The sequence below is a fragment of the Uranotaenia lowii genome, chromosome 2 (assembly GCF_029784155.1).
Source record: "Uranotaenia lowii strain MFRU-FL chromosome 2, ASM2978415v1, whole genome shotgun sequence".
Taxonomy (NCBI): domain Eukaryota; kingdom Metazoa; phylum Arthropoda; class Insecta; order Diptera; family Culicidae; genus Uranotaenia; species Uranotaenia lowii.
The window spans coordinates 29631377-29647081 of record NC_073692.1 but is presented as its reverse complement, the minus strand read 5'-3'; the positions used below and the strand labels follow the sequence as shown (position 1 = coordinate 29647081).

The 15705-nt window shown below is 38.7% G+C and overlaps 2 protein-coding genes across 2 annotated transcripts in view; one reads left to right on the top strand and one right to left on the bottom strand.

Annotated features, from left to right (window-relative positions):
• LOC129744976 (uncharacterized) overlaps positions 1-4576 on the top strand; it is a 153469-nt gene extending 148893 nt beyond the window's left edge. The window contains exon 4 of the mRNA XM_055737801.1: positions 2535-4576. Within this exon, the coding sequence (XP_055593776.1) occupies positions 2535-3487 (953 nt within the window). The 3' untranslated portion in view covers positions 3488-4576. The remainder of the gene's footprint in view (positions 1-2534) is intronic.
• LOC129744974 (transport and Golgi organization protein 6) lies at positions 3559-15634 on the bottom strand. The gene is made up of 4 exons (XM_055737799.1): positions 15509-15634; positions 13940-15450; positions 4962-5834; positions 3559-4902 (listed from the first exon to the last, which is right to left on the bottom strand). Exons 1-4 carry the CDS (start codon positions 15564-15566, stop codon positions 4597-4599), a joined length of 2748 nt encoding a protein of 915 aa, XP_055593774.1. The 5' UTR covers positions 15567-15634; the 3' UTR covers positions 3559-4596.
• Positions 15635-15705: the final 71 nt, after the last annotated feature.

Here is a 15705-nt window from a genome sequence, read left to right as displayed (position 1 = left end):
CAACAAAGCTGAAGTTTTATAAAATCCTTGTATATTATAATTTTATGGAATAAAACAAAAGTTAGGGTTGCCATACTATGGAGGCACTTCATCCATGATAAAAACTTTATCAAATCTGTTTTTAGATCTTCAATTCTCTCTTAAGACGTTATTCAGAGCTTAGATTTGAAGATTCAATGATAAAAATCATTTATTTATTATATTTAACCTGTTATTTTCGGATGAAGGCATTTTACAAACATGATGAGGGCACACAAAAACACTCTGTTATTCCACTATATAATCATTATTAAACCTTCACAAGAGCTGAAATATGTTTTAATTCTAAAGTTCATTTAAATAAGAAACAAAAACCATCCTAGTTTTTGTTTTAAGCTTGTTTACGTATAATTTTTAAAAGTCGAAATATTACATCAAAATGTATCAAAACCTTGTATGATTTTTTAAATTTTTTTGTGTTTGTAAATTCATAAGATTCTTTCTTGCCTTATGTTCTAAGCGTATCACCCTCAAAATGCATTGGTTAGATAAGCTGTCTAGTCAGCCATTTCACCAAACAGCCGTAGAATCATTTAACCCGATAGGCCCATTTAGGAAACCTTTCCCCCATTGTAATCTGTGTGACTGTGACTTTCAATTTTTTAATTGAAATCAATCAAGAATGCAGAGAAAATTCATTGAAGCAAAACGGAAAGAAGCACTTAATTTTTATTTTAACAATTGACACAACGGAGAACAAATTAAATAATATTCACAAAACGAAAATCAACTTCACAATCTGCGACACAGCTGCACATCAACAAGAAGTCATGCGAATGCTTACGTTATTGGCAGTATTACAGAAGCTTTTTCAGTGCTGCCAAATCGGTGAGAAATTCAGTCTGCCGCACTTTTACTGTAGGGCTTAAGTTCGACTCTGTTGCCCACATTTCATTGGAAAAGCCCTGATTCTGTCAGAGTTTATTCTCATTCTCATTCTTAAATCAAACTTAAAAAAAAAAACAAATTGTGTTGTAAATTTATTTTTGTTTATGCGTCCAAAATTTTTGAAGCAAGTTTAAAAAAAAGAATCATGAAAGGTTTTCTTTCTTGATTTTTTGATAAGTAATTCCTAGGTTTTGACCAGAATTGCCCGGATTTTGATCGACAATTTTGAAAACAAATACCCGGATTTTGTCAGGTTTTTATACAAAACAGCCCGTATTTGTCCGGCCCGAATACGTGCTGAAAAATTCTGGCAACTGTGTGATCTCGAACACCGGCGGGAAATCTCCCGAGCTACGAGGGTACACTACACGAGGTACAAAGGACTTGCCAGTTAGACGGCTGATACACGACGAACGGAGGTGCTGGTGATAGCCTGTGTGCGAGATATCGTATACAATTATAAGTTAACACAGTGAATCTCTTATTGTTCGATCGTGTACCGCACAGCAACCTTATTCGATGAACAATTGAGAAAATTTTTAAAAACTGTAGCAGAATTTTGAACTTGGGATGGGTTTTTAAGGTTTTGGCATTAGTTTTTAGTCTAGATTGTTACTCTTGAATAACTTTGCTCTATCAATATAATTTGATTATGAATTTAAAACATTAAGTGTAGAGTAGAATACCTCGCTTGCTTTTTTGGACCCTCATGAGGGGGGCGGGGGGGGGGGGTGTGAACCCCCAAAACCCCACCCCTCGTTCCTACGGCCATGGTCGAAGACTTTGTCTATGTCGAATCACTGGTGACCGCAGACATTGACACCAGTCGTGAGGTCCGGAAGTCGTGCCTATTATGGACTCCACATTGTGGAAAACCATCAACAGATATAACTGCTTCTAAATTTTTTAATTGGTGTTGAATCTACTTCCCAGCAAACTTACTGTATTGAGGATGATTACGAGTGTGGTCGAGATCATAATTGAACTTTATGAATGGCATGTACGACGAAATCACCATAACAGTAGTAATTCCCATTGGGCTTGTGATATAGCTCAGTTGGCAAGTCTGTTGTCTCCTGAGCCGATGTCCGCGAGTTCGAGCCCAAGAGTAAACATCGAACGCAGTTGTACCGGATAAGTTTTTCAATAACGATCCGCCAACTGCAACGTTGATAAAGTCGCGAATGCCATAATGATGGTAAAACGACTATAATGGAAACAAAAAAAAAGTAATAATGAAGCTCAGTAGTCAAAAATAAGCAAATCCCAATCTTCAATGATTAAGAGGCTTCGATTTATGAGTAAATTTCATTGGGTAGGCTATGCTAGGAAAATAGACTAAAGTAGGGGTTTCTGTTGAGCATGAAGCGCCCAAAATTCGTAGAAAATCATAGAAACATATCGAGCGGAATCAAGGCCCCAGGTAAAATTAATTAAAAAACCCCTAATTTTTAAAATTCATCTGGCAGCTCAACTGATAGATACAACAATTTCATGTTTGAAGCGGATCCAATACCTTAGTAACATGAACTGTATCGAAATAAAAAATCTTCGTTTGAAGATATAAAAGTCCCTATTTTTTCAATTCCTGTTTCTTTCTTCAACAGTTTCGGCCCACGCCACCCAGTGTCTTCCGCACGCATCGGAAATCGAAGTCCAAACGGGCCCATACTTCGGGGGTCGCATCGGTTCGGAGAATGGGGTCTGCGGCATCCAGGGTGATCAGAACAGCCCCCAGGAGAGCTACATCATGCGCATCGATCACGACGAGTGCGGCAGCCGGGTCAATCCGGCCGACTTGACGGTCGAATCGTATATTACGGTTCAGGAGAATTTGGGAATTTTGACGCATAGTACGAGAAGGTTTGTGGTTGTGTGTACTTTCCAGCCGGATACGCTGACTGTGAGGGCTAGGCTGGCGTTGCCTGGTAAGGGGAAGGGAGGAGCTGCACCGGTTCCCATGAGCGAATGGTGGCCGACAGGTGCTTCCGGTAGAAATGGGAGGGTGAGGCAGTTTAAGATGGTCGATAAGACGAGCTTGGTGTTGAAGGGATCGGATGAGGAGGAGGTGGAAGATATTTTGCCTGCCACAGTGAAGGAAGTTGAGAAGAGTCAGTTTGAGGCAGGTCTACCGGAAGAAGATGGAAAGGATGAGGTGGTTCAGGGATCTTCGGAGAAAGCTGTTTTGAGTTCTAAGGAGAATGAGGTTGCCGAAAGTAAAACTGTAAGGAAACGAACTGATAAGGGTGAAGCTTTGAGGGATGCTAAATTCGCAAGGTTATTTGAGAGTAAACTGGCGCCGGGAGTTGAAAAAGATTCGGGCGTCAGTGAACTGACTACCGGGATTGGTGCTGAGGAGCAGTTTAGCGCACGATCGATTGAGGGCGGGAGCGATCGCTCGATGGATCTGCCCAGTTTGTTCATATCGGCTAGTTTGGCTGTGATTATGATCGGTGCGTTCATCTATGTGCTGCAGAAGGAGTACAAAAAGCAGCGAATTATCCAGCAGCACCACCAACAGATGCAGAGACCTCCTCCGAACCGGATGGCAAGCTTCTAACGGCGAGGAGCGAACAGCAGGGATCTTGTGGTATCTTTCTACGAATTTAGTGATACAACCTGTGTAGGTGCGTAGGCGGATAAGAACACTACTTATATTTTATTCGAAATAACCACGACTGGTTAACAGTAAGTTTTAGATTTTACAACTAAACTAACTGCTTGATGTGTCTGTCCTTCACGAAAGTTATGCTCTCTTGTTTTTATTGATCTGTTTGTCCGATGAGAGGTGATTTTCTCATGTTTTCGGAAGCACTTTATTGGCTCACATTTTAGAACATTTCGAGTTCTTATTAGGTTAAAATCGAAAGGTTTGATTTTGATCTGATTTTGTGAGAGGAATGTTGATAACATCCGTTGCAGGTCGTATTTGAATAAAAATAAAATTGATCATAATTTGACATAAGAATTTTCAAACAATTTTCTAAGTTTAGATGTATTTTAAATTTGACTTCAAATTTCGAAATTTTATTAACTAAATCGTAAAAAGATCGTGAGTATAGTTGAAAATCTGATAAAGAATTTAAGCAACAATATCACTCAAAAAAGCGAAGTGGACAAACACTCAATATCTCTAAAATGATTGAGCATAAATCTATTAGCGTCCCTTACAGTAGCGTAATCGATAATCAATATAATATATATGCCCCTAATATTTAGACCAAATGTACAAAATTCTACTTTTCTGTGCAAGTTCAACACTAGACTATTCCAATACTTATATGCTTGCCTAATAGACAATCGAATTTGATATAAAGCCCGATAGCTATTCGTTCAATGAAGAATTTAGTAAGGTACCTCATCACTCATCCAAAAAAAAAAAAACAAACCTTAAGATGCACCTTCATCAATAAGAATCATTTGCCTTCTCCAAGACTTTTTAGTCCGTAAGAAATATTCTCATATAGATTAATCTCAACCATCCGAAACATCACCATCATCGTCATCATCAAAATCATCACCATCATCATCGTCGCTTTAGTTCGAATTATTTAAGTAAGCTTATCGTGCTAGATTGTAAGTGTGCGCTGTGTTATCGAACAATAAAACTGAGCACCTCTGGCTTTTTAGTCTACCATTTTAAACGAAATGTGTTTTTTTGTCGTACCTTTACTGGTGATCCTTAATTCCAAATATCCGAATTTCCTTCTCCAGCTTCGTGGTTTGCAGGGAAGTCAGCAAGTCCTTCGTTTTAGCCGACAGGTGATCGAGGGCGACGGCTGCCTGCAGCCGAGTCACGTCGTCCTTTTCGGTCGCTATAATGTGCTTCAGGAAGCGATACATCGGCAAAAGGTAGGTGTCGAAGCTTAGGAGATTATCAATTCCTTCAATGAGCTGCGAAAATATGAGTATGGCCGCTCGTCGAACCGGGAGGTAGGTATCTGTTTCGATTGCCGATTTAATGACCAGGAACATCTGAAAGAATAAGAGTAAAGATGTAAAACAGTTTTCATAAATAACAGAAAGTGGCAAACCTCATAGAAAAAGTGGTGCACTTGATACGAAAGAATTTTGCAGATATTTCCTAGATTCGACAAGCTTGAGGATCGGATCTCATCCGTTAAACTTTTGCTTCCGTTTATGAAACAATTGATCAGCTGTTCCTTGTAGTTATAAGCAATGGGTCCCAACGTTTCTACGGTTTTCACCAATGCTTCGCCAATTTTCAGCCGGAAATCCACCTCATTTCCAACACTATTAAACTCTTTGATAAGCGTTTCGATTGTGTCAGATTCCAGAACATCACACAAGGCCACCAGCAATCGCACTGAGTTTAAAAACGCGTAGCTTTCGACATTTCGCAAATTATTCAGAGCTAGCACCAGAATGGCGTGTTTATTGGTCACCGTTTCTTTGTCACGAGTTTGTAACAGTTTTATCATCAGAGTTGTTCCGTACACTTTACAATACGCTTCCCGATCGGAACATAAACTCAAGGCATTCCGATATGGTGTTTCCTCATCCAAATCAGGACTACTTCTAACGAAAATTTGTTCAATTTGGCTCCTCAACTGTTCACTACAAGTATCGGAACTTTGAAACTTTTGCAGCAAAATCACAATTCGTTGAACATCGCTTCGCGATTGCAATCGCTGCAAATACTCCTGGAATATCGACAGTACCAAGGCTAGCAAATCCTCATTGGGTTGGCGCTGTTCCGTGTTCGATTTGAGAAGTCCTTCCAGGAAAGCGAGCATCTCGGACGGATTGTCGTACAGCTGGCTGTGGAAGTGTTTGTGGCTGATCAATTCCATCAGGGCGTTGATGAGCACGTATTTTCGGTAGAACTGCTTGCAGTCGATTGCTTCACGTTCCTCGGGATCCAATAGGAGGGTTTTGGGTGAGTTCTGGAAAAAAAAATAGCTGAGTTGTAATTGAAAATTTTGACAAAATAGATCTTATATAAGTACTTGGTGATTCTCCACTGAGTCGAATAAACTTTTCGTTTGATATTATACGAAAACCATGGAAAAACTTCTGGCCTCTGGCCAATCTGTTCTAACAACATAAGGCAGTCTTATTCGAAAAATAAAAAAAAAACAGCTCTACACTGATCATTAAAAATAGCCTTCTGTTAACTGGTAATCGAGTCGAGTAGTGGCTCCAGAGAGTAAACAATTTTTGCAGAGCCATGAATGATCTCCCTTTATGGAGTGTGTAGGACACTTGTATCTTGGTTTGACTAATATCTGTCAAAGAGGCGGATGTCAGATAAATTGAGAATATCTGAGTCAATAGAGTTCAATGATTCTTTCACTGTTGATTTTGTTCGTTTTTGTCGGGTGAAATGCAACACAAACACTGAGCGAGTAAAAAAACGGTATTTATTTATGGGCCTAGAAGGGAAAAATTCGGGAGCTTAAACTCGAACAGTAAGGATTATTTTATATTTGCATCTCCTTGGTTGAAAAAAATCAAACATTATGCCCTTTAATTTTTCAGAAATGTACCTAAGAAATTTCCTTAACTTTAAACGAAAGGCCGGTTCTAAATGCGCCTGCTAAATACCAAGATAAAAACTAGTAACAAAAATGAAAGTTTTTGATTGGCTCCAGAGACAAAATCATTAGTTTTGCAGATTTCAGGTTTCTCCACAAAAATTCGGAATCGGATTTCGCAACGTTCGAAACCTTAAAAAAACGTTAGTTACTTGAAAATGAAAAAAAACATCCAGCAGAATATACGACGGTGAGGCTAAATTCAATATTAAAGATAAAAATTGGAAAGATTACGAAATTTAATCTCCTTATTTCTTTTTTTAAGCTTGTGCAGGAATGCAAAACAGAAGAATGTGCTGCAGTGAAGGTTCAAATTGATCCCTCACCTTGTAGAAGATTCCATACAAAATGATTGGCCGATTTCTTATGAAAACGTTTATTATGAAAGCCAAATATAACAAGTATTTCCTAGATCGAATTTCGATTATAATTAAGGTAAAATCGTTATTAGGCTTTTATACAAATGTAGCGTTTTCTTCATACTTTTAAGAAAAAAATACGGATAAAATTATTCGTCACGGTTTCGAAGAAGTTCTTGATTTTTTCCTGTAACGCGGCTTATTCGTCCATCGTTTTAGCAATCTTATTCCATCAGGTCTTCATCTGATTGATGTCTTTGACAACCTTTCTCTTTGCCTTGAGTCTCCTCTTCATGATTATTACCCTGAATTTCTCAATAGGGCGGAACTGGGGCAGTTGGGTGGGTTGAGGTTTTTCGGATGAAACTGGAACCCTTTCTCTGCGTACCATTCTTGACTGACTTTACTGTAATGACAGCTCGCCAAATCTGGCCAAAACATTACGGGATGGTCGTGGGATCGAATGAACGGCAAAATTTGTTTTTGGAGACACACATTTTGGCATAGTTCCGACGTCATTGTCCTATTTGTAACGAAAACTTTCGTTTTTTTGCCACAGCTGCAAATGCCCTGCCAAATCATAAATTTTCGTGCAAATTTGTCGGCAAAAACCAATTTAGATTTGGCTGGAACATCCCCCCGAGTCGTTGCCATTAAAATTTTTGACCTGGGATTTGTCCGAAGTCAGCCTTAACATATATACTTGAGCTGAAAGAACTTAAACACAGTACTCGCTCGTTAATCAGACGTTTTGAGGCATGAGGCCAAGTCCAGTTAGAACTCTTTAATCGGACGTTTTGTTCTAATTATTTTATTTTTTCGAAACTTTTTTGAAAGATATTAGGTGAAGTTTTCTTTCGTGTCGTTGGATAAAATATATGAATTGATTATTTGTATTTAATGGGTCAGCACTTTTGTGTTCATGTAGTCTTTATACACCAAGGTTTTTTTACACGGTTTTTTACACGGCTTTTTTTACACGATTTTTGGGAATTAACACGGGTTTTTTTACACGGATATCGCGAATTAACACGGTTTTTGAGAGAAAATATTCCTTTTCCTTTTCAAAGAAAAACACTTAGAATCTTTTTGAAGTTGGGAAAATCTTAGCTCTGAGACTAAGAACATGATACATGAGACCTGAGACCTAAGACTTGAGACCTGAGACATGAGACCCGAGACTTGAGACTTGAGATATGAGACCTGAGATCTGAGACACGAGAAATGAAACCTCAGACCCAAGACCTGAGACCTGGGACCTGAGACAAGAGATATTAGACTTGAGACCTCAGCATGAGGCATGAGATATAAGACATGAGCCATGAAACACGAGACCTGAGATCTGGGTCATGAGACTCTAGACCTGAGACCTGAGATAAGCTACTAATGTTAGTACCGCGAGAAATTAGTTTGGCTCCGATTTCAACTTGCAAGCCCTCTAGTGAAAGGGTTTGATTTCTAGGTGGCAAAAAATAGTGTCACGGGTTCGTACTGACAGAAATTAGGTAATCTCGATTTCAACTTGCGACCTGATTATTGAAAGGGTAGAAATTGATAAAAATTTGTTTTAGCAGTTATTTGATACAAGCTTGTACAACGTTGCACAAGTAGATTATTTCTACTACTATTGACACTAGAAACTTAGTCTAGCGAAGTCGCGACACTATTTTTTGTAACCTACAAGTCAAATCCTTTCACTAGAGGGGTCGCAAGTTCAAATCGGAGCTAAATTTATTTCTCGCGGTACTAACACTAGTACCATGTTTCAGGTCTAAAGCCTCATGTCTCAGGTCTAATGTTTGGCTCTTGTCTAATGCCTCAGGTCTCATGTCTTATGTCTCATGTCTCATGTCATGTTATTTTTTGTCGGATTGTGATGCAAATTTGCACATGGGAGTTTTGAAAGATTGGAAATTGATTTCGGATATTGAATTCTTGGTCAGGGGTCGGCAAAAGGGGTCATCCATATAACTTTTTCAGTATTTTCGTGATATTGACGTTATTATACATCGGATTGGGATGAAAATTAGCGCTGGGATATTTTTAAGAACCGGCAATCGATGGCCTTTACCAATTTTGTGTAAGAGGCCAGCCCAAGGGGTCGTCCAGGAGAGGTAGGCGTTGACTTGTCAGCAGCGCACGCGTTTTTTTCTCCGTCCGCGAAAATTTAATTTTTTTGTATCTTTAAATAGTGAAACTAATGAAAATATTCGACAAAAAGCTCTTACTGGATAACCTAAGATATGTTATACCGGGAGTGGTACTTCGGTAGTGGTTATTCGAAAGCAATCCGCGTGGGCGTGCGTTATTATGTACAACTAAACATTTCCTCCATCTGGAGAAAAATCGAATCTTTCACTGGCTTGCGTATAATCCATATTAGTGTGTTTTTGGTGAAAACGTTTTAATTATAATACTGGAGTGTCGCGTGCATTTGGAATGCGTTTCGATGCCTTTTCTAAATTATAAATTTTGAGGAATGTGAATTTTTGTGTCATCAGAAAATTTCACCATGTGATTGACAAGGCATGTTGTTGTGGCTTGCTGTGATTAATCGAAATGAAAATTGTGTGAAATGTAGAATCCGTTGAGTTGGAGCCAAAGACTATTGGAAGAAAATGAAAAAGTGTGTGACTCCCGGCAGACGTTGGATTTTGGTGAGATTGTTTCATGTAAAAATTTGCCAATCCTATTTGCCATGTAGGATTTCCTATATTTTACCCTTCCAGTTCCCTCCTGAAACAGATTTATGGGTCGTATGAGTTCTCTGCACCTAAAGAGTTTGTTTTCTGTTTCAGACCTTCCCCACCATGATTACATTGACTTGTCGCGGTGTTCAAGTGTTCAGAAGTAACACTTGAAATGAGTATTGAATCCAGGTACTTATTTTGGCATCTCGTGTTGGTTTTGATTATCAGTTGTACCCTGTGTATCAGCCAATACAAGATGTGTGTAGTCACCCCATGCTATGCCATGCCAGAGGCCAGCCCAAGGGGTCTCCCATATTAACTGTTTGCTATTTTTGCGATATTGATGTTATTATGCATCGGATTCAGATGAAAATTGATACAAGAATGTTTTGAATGACGTGCAATCGATTTCAGGTATCAAATTCCTGTTGAGTACATTTCTAGGTCCCTGGCTCGAGTGATTCTCAGAGAGAATCTGCTCTGAATAGCAAATCTTAACGAACGGAGTTTTCCCATTTTACCGAAAGTTGTTGTACGCTTATCTTGAACATAACAATTACCTTTTCCAAAAATTTGTGATATAGATGTTATTATACATCGGATCGTGTTACTGAACGGAGCTACTGTACGGGCAGCACTGAACGCACTCAAGTTGATGACAGTTTTGAACAGGGAAAAAGAGCGAGAGAAAAGAAAGCGGTTTATTCGGCGGGAAAGTCGTAGGACTAATAACAAAACAACAATAAATTCGCGTTAGGTGTGAAGCTCTAGTTTTTTGTGAAGATCCATCCTAAAAGTACGAGCTTAGGCTAAAAGTGCGAAGTGAAGTGAGGTCGCTTGAGCAAAGGTAGGAGTATTATTAGTTTTCTAATAAGTGCGCTTCGTGTAATTTGGAACCTCATAATTTAGGGCAATACTGCGGATACGCGCTTGTTAAGAAGACACCTAATTAAGTTGTTTAACCTGATGAGTAGAGGTGAGAATGTCATTGAGAAATGTTGAACAAAGTCATTTAATTCAGCATAATTAATATTAAAGGTGGCTAGCGGAAGGCAGCTACAGCAGATACGAATCGAGACAGCAGAAAGCGAATAGGAGAAGTTACTAAACGTGAGATTGAAACATTGAATTTTAGTTCTTTTCATCAAAGCTATGTTTCTATCGTAGGTTTTTAAAACTCGCCGAACTTCGAACGAATAAAGGAGTGTTAAAAATTCGGAAACAACTTTTCTTCGTTACCCGTGAACCGCAAGTAACAAACCATTACAGATCGAGATGAAAATTTGCACATAATTATTAAGGACGAATAATTGATTCCAATTATATAATTTTGACTATTCATTTTAACTATTCACTTTCAAGGTATGAACCGTTTCAAATAAAGGAATTACAAAAAAAAACTATTCACTTTTTTGCAATATTGACGCTACTATACTAAAGAACAAGTGAAACTTTATTTTCTGTTTGGTAACCAAAGATATCCAACTATCCTAGACTAATTAGTTTCAACACTCTGTAGAACCTTCGAGAAGCCATCGGTCGGAATGTACTGCAGCTTGGCATCGCCGGTATCCAGGGTGTCCTTAACGAAACAATATCGTATAGCCACGTGCTTGGGTTTTGGGATATATCCTTCATATCATTCAAACAAATAGCGGATTGATTATCGCCGAAAATCTGGATCACGTGTTGAGTGTCAATCTCCTTCAAAATTGCTTCCACCAAAGTGCTTCTTGAATCTAGCGAGACAGAGCAACGAATTCGGCCTTGTATGCAAGGTTGCCGAAAAATATTCTGTGATTTGAACCTAAAATTCTGTGACGGGTTTCTGTGACGCTTTATCTATGAAATTCATAGGGAAATAACGTCAAACATCAACAAAATAGGAAATTTCTAACAGCTTTTAATTGAAAAAAAAAAATCAATTTACATTACCTCGTTTTCATATTTTCATGAATTTTAGTCAGAAATTAAAAGTTGAAAATAACAAAAAAGTTATAATTTTGGAAATCTGTACGAAATTTAGAAAATCTGTGAATTCTGTGAAAATTTTAAAAATTCTGTGATCTGTGACACACGAAATTTTGCTCGAAATTCTGTAAAAATACAGATTTTTCTGTAATTTCGGCAACCTTGCTTGTATGATGAAAGTGCGATACTTCAGTTTGCATGCTTTGGTTCCTTTCAGGTATTGCATCTTGATGACCTCCCAGTGACGACGACCCGGATTGCTGCTGAACTGGCTCACCATATTCACCGCTAACGAGATGTCCGGATGAGTTGCTTGGGAAAAGTAGTTTAAACAACTCACTACCACCTTGAACGGTACATTCCGCATCCCGTCGAGCTCCTCCGTTGTCAACGTATCCAATTTGTCGCCAGGATCAACTGGAGTTTCCATAGGTTTGCAATCCCTAAGATGAAACCGCCCCAGTTTCTCTTCAATATACCGCTCTTAGTCCAAGCTTAGTAAGTTTCGAAAGGGCTTGGCCATTGGTTCACTTGTGCGGAGCGATCAGAACGAGTAACGTATTCATATTTTTTGTTTGTTTATGGGTTTAGAAATTTATGGGTTTATGATATTTGATTCCAAAAAGGTCTATTTATTTGTCTGTTCTCTTCATCATCATACTACCAATTGCTACGGAAAATAATACCCATGTACGGGTTTTGGCAAGTAACTTGCCAAAAATGAGTTGCTAAAAATGGGTTGCTCCAGAGAGTAAGGCGGCATCCATTAATTACGTAACGCAAAAAATGGACTTTTTTGACTTCCCTCCCCCCCCGTATGTCACAAATCGTAACGCTGCGACGTACCCTCCTATAAAAATTACGTAACGCTGATTAATACCCCCCCCCCCATCTTCTCATATTTTTGAATTTTGATTTTTGGAGGTTTAAAATCGAGTTTTAACATAATAGTTTTTTTTTCAGCATTTTTCAAATTACATACAACAAAATAAACTGAGTTAATATCTGTCCAGATCGCTTGTTAGAACTCAATAATGATAACTCTCTGTTAACAATTATTGACTGTCTTATTCCAAGTTTCTCTGAGCTTGTTGGCTGATGATCTTCGTTTAATTTATTTTACTCAAGGAGTATTAAACAATTGCATGTTAAAATCTTTGGGGTCAAATAAATGGTTTTCCAACGGTTATTTTATGGATATTCAACACAGATCTTAAAAAATCTCTCAAAGAATCTTTATGAAAGGAAAAGATATAAACCAGAGGGATCTTAGTAAGCATCGATCGTTCGAAGATGTATTTGACAGTCGTTCCCAAAAATGTATTACATCATAATGAAGATTAAAAAAAATCTAAATGATAGTTTGAAGGAACGAGAGCTTTTGTTGAGGTTCAGTGAAAATTTTGAAGGTTGGTTTACCTGTGGAACAAACGTCAAAATGTGATAGTTTCGAGTAAGATCAATCGATTTTTTGTATTTTTTTTAGTTTTCAAATTGAACATTACCACTTAAAACCCGAATTCTATACAATCATATGAAACGTTTGACAAGGAACTCTACGCTTCATTCCTCCCTCTTATTTCTGTATCTAATGCGTTTTACATCACACGGTTGGCCTGGCCGTAGTAGTATCAGATATCTACTATGTTAAAACGAAAAATGTAGTACGCAAGTTTATCATTTTCCAGGATGCCTACAAGTTTTGGCCATGTTGGTGTTAGAAGAAGAAGAAGAAGAAGATGACGAAGATGAAGAAAAGTAAAAGATACAAACCAGCTAGAATCATGTTGAATCTTACAAATTCCCTGGAAAAATTGCATGACATCAAAATAGCTCAGATAAAAATGATTTTTTTCGAAATAAAAAATCGTTACGTAACGATGAGCATACCTCCCCCCCTCTCCTTTGTCACATTTCGTAACGCTCGAGCTTACTCCCTCCCCCCCCCTAGGAGCGTTACGTAATTTATGGATGCCCCCTAAGTTGATTTTTGTAGTAGATGTGTATAGTAACCTAAAATGGGTATAGTAACCTAAAAGTGTTCATTAATTTTGCAGTACAAAGTTTACTTGGCGAGGTACAGGTTGGGATAATAAAATTTGAGACAACAGTGATAAATCATTCACCAGGGTGCTAAAATATGGAATAAGTTACGTAGGCTCAGGACTAACGAAGTTTCGGCGATAAAATCGAACTAGGATGCATACGTATTTACAAATGAAAGTCAATGAGTGGCTCCAGAGACTCAATCGTTATGCTCTTAACACGTGCAACGAGATGAAACGCTATATAGAATTGAATAGGAACGCAGAAGCATCAGTTGCGCCTGATGTGATAAAGTCGTATGGGTGGTAAAATCGTTAGTCGAAGAGCATATTGTTAAAAAAACTGTTTTTGGACATCATATACGAATAACAGTTCAAAAAAAACTTACCGCACTAATCCGCTCGACCAGCTTCAGCAGCACCAAGAACACATCATAAATGAGTAAATTTCGGTTAGAATCCTTTAGCACTTCAACCATCACCGGTATCGTACTGTCCTCTTGATCATCCAAAGAGGACGACTGCATCTCGCCATCCACACCCACCTCAGAAGGAATTCCGGCACCCTTGGTTGATCCCACCAAAATCGAATAGGTTTCATCATTGTTCGGTTCCTTTTTAACGACGATTCTCGGATGAAACTTTCTCATTTGGGAAGAACTGCTGGTTTCGAAGAGCAAATCGGATAGAACGGTTTCGAGTTCCGATTTTTCTCGATTGGCTAAACAAAAGATTATTAAATGGTTGAGTTGTTTCCGCTCGCTGATTTGAGATGGCAGAAGGGTGGTAAGTTTGAGAAAAATTTGTAGATATGGAATGAGAATCGAAGAATTGAGTGAAGAACATGAAGAGCCACTGAAAGCCATGTAGTTGAGGTAGATGTCCGCTGCCAGTTGAGATTGTTCAAGGATAATGGTTCCACTAAGTAGTTCCGTAGGTTGGTGCAACAAATCGAATCGTGACACGAAGTAGGTTTCTATTGTTTTTCTCAGTTCTGCGTAAGCCGGTGGTAGTTGATAAATTTGCTTACAGCATTCGATGCAAGTGCTTGCAAAGTTCAGACTTTCCTCGTTATTTTTCTGGAGAGACGCTTCGTTGAACTCGAAGCAATCTTGTAGGACTTGACGGTAAAAATTTTTCGTGTGACCTTTGCAACCGACAATTTTGGCAATAACTTTACTTTTCTGCCAGACTGGAGTCTCATCCGATGGAACATTTACCAAGAGAGTTTTACAAAGAACAGGGAAGCCACCCTTTAATCCGGTGCGTCTTAGAAGCTCCAGATGGATTTGTTTTGCCAAATCTGTGGGAAGATCTGGCTTCCCTTTGATAATGAGCAAACTTTTGAAAAGAATCTCGGTTGAAAATAAATCAAAATTCTGAAATAAGGGATCATTGGGTAGATCCTGGATTGAGTTTTTTAGATAGTGAAGTTCAAAAACTCCAGCTATGTAATCCAAGATGCTATTTTCCATCCTTTTGTCCACCACGGCGAATTTTACCATGAACAATTTCAGGAACGCTTCAAGGCAAAACGTCAACCTTCGAATCTGCTCCTGGTGGTCCAAATTAACAACGACCAACTTTAGGTCGCATTTCGTTAGGCTCCTCAGTTCTTTGGGAAGATAAAGATTGAGAGTAAACTGTCTTATTACATCGGTAGCTCTGAAAAATTGATCCAGTTCCTGTAGGCTGACGACGTCCTCTTCTTGGGTAGGGTTTAGCGGATTGTCCGCAAACACTTTCTTCTGAACCAAGCAAGTCGTTAGGAACTGATGCTGGACCAACAGGTAGGCGGCCGAAGTGCTCCATAACGGGTCCGGGTCAACGACCTCCGATTGGCTGGAAATTTGCGCCTGTGCAGCACCGATGATACTTTGCAGTCGATTTAAGTTGAGATCTTTCGACAGGAAAATAGATTAGAAAAAAGGAAATTTTAATGCTGAAAAAACACTTACCTGCTGGTTTAGCTTCACTTAAGTCGGAGATAACTCTTCTAATCACCGTTTTGTCCATAATTACAGCAATGATTACGATTTTAAATTCCGGTTATGATTTTCGTGCCGAACGAGCCGGTTTGTTTACTTCGGAATGAATAGCTCAACTCGTTTGGAGCACGTGCTTAAAAATTGACACCTAGGTGTCGCTAGCACTT

Coding starts and splice junctions, on each gene's coding strand:
- LOC129744974 (XM_055737799.1), bottom strand. CDS start 15,566: ATGGACAAAACGGTGATTAGAAGAGTTATCTCCGACTTAAGTGAAGCT. Junction 15,451..15,508: donor AAGTGAAGCTAAACCAGCAG/GTAAGTGTTTTT, acceptor TCCTGTCGAAAG/ATCTCAACTTAAATCGACTG. Junction 5,835..13,939: donor TGGTCGAGCGGATTAGTGCG/GTAAGTTTTTTT, acceptor TTTTTTTTCCAG/AACTCACCCAAAACCCTCCT.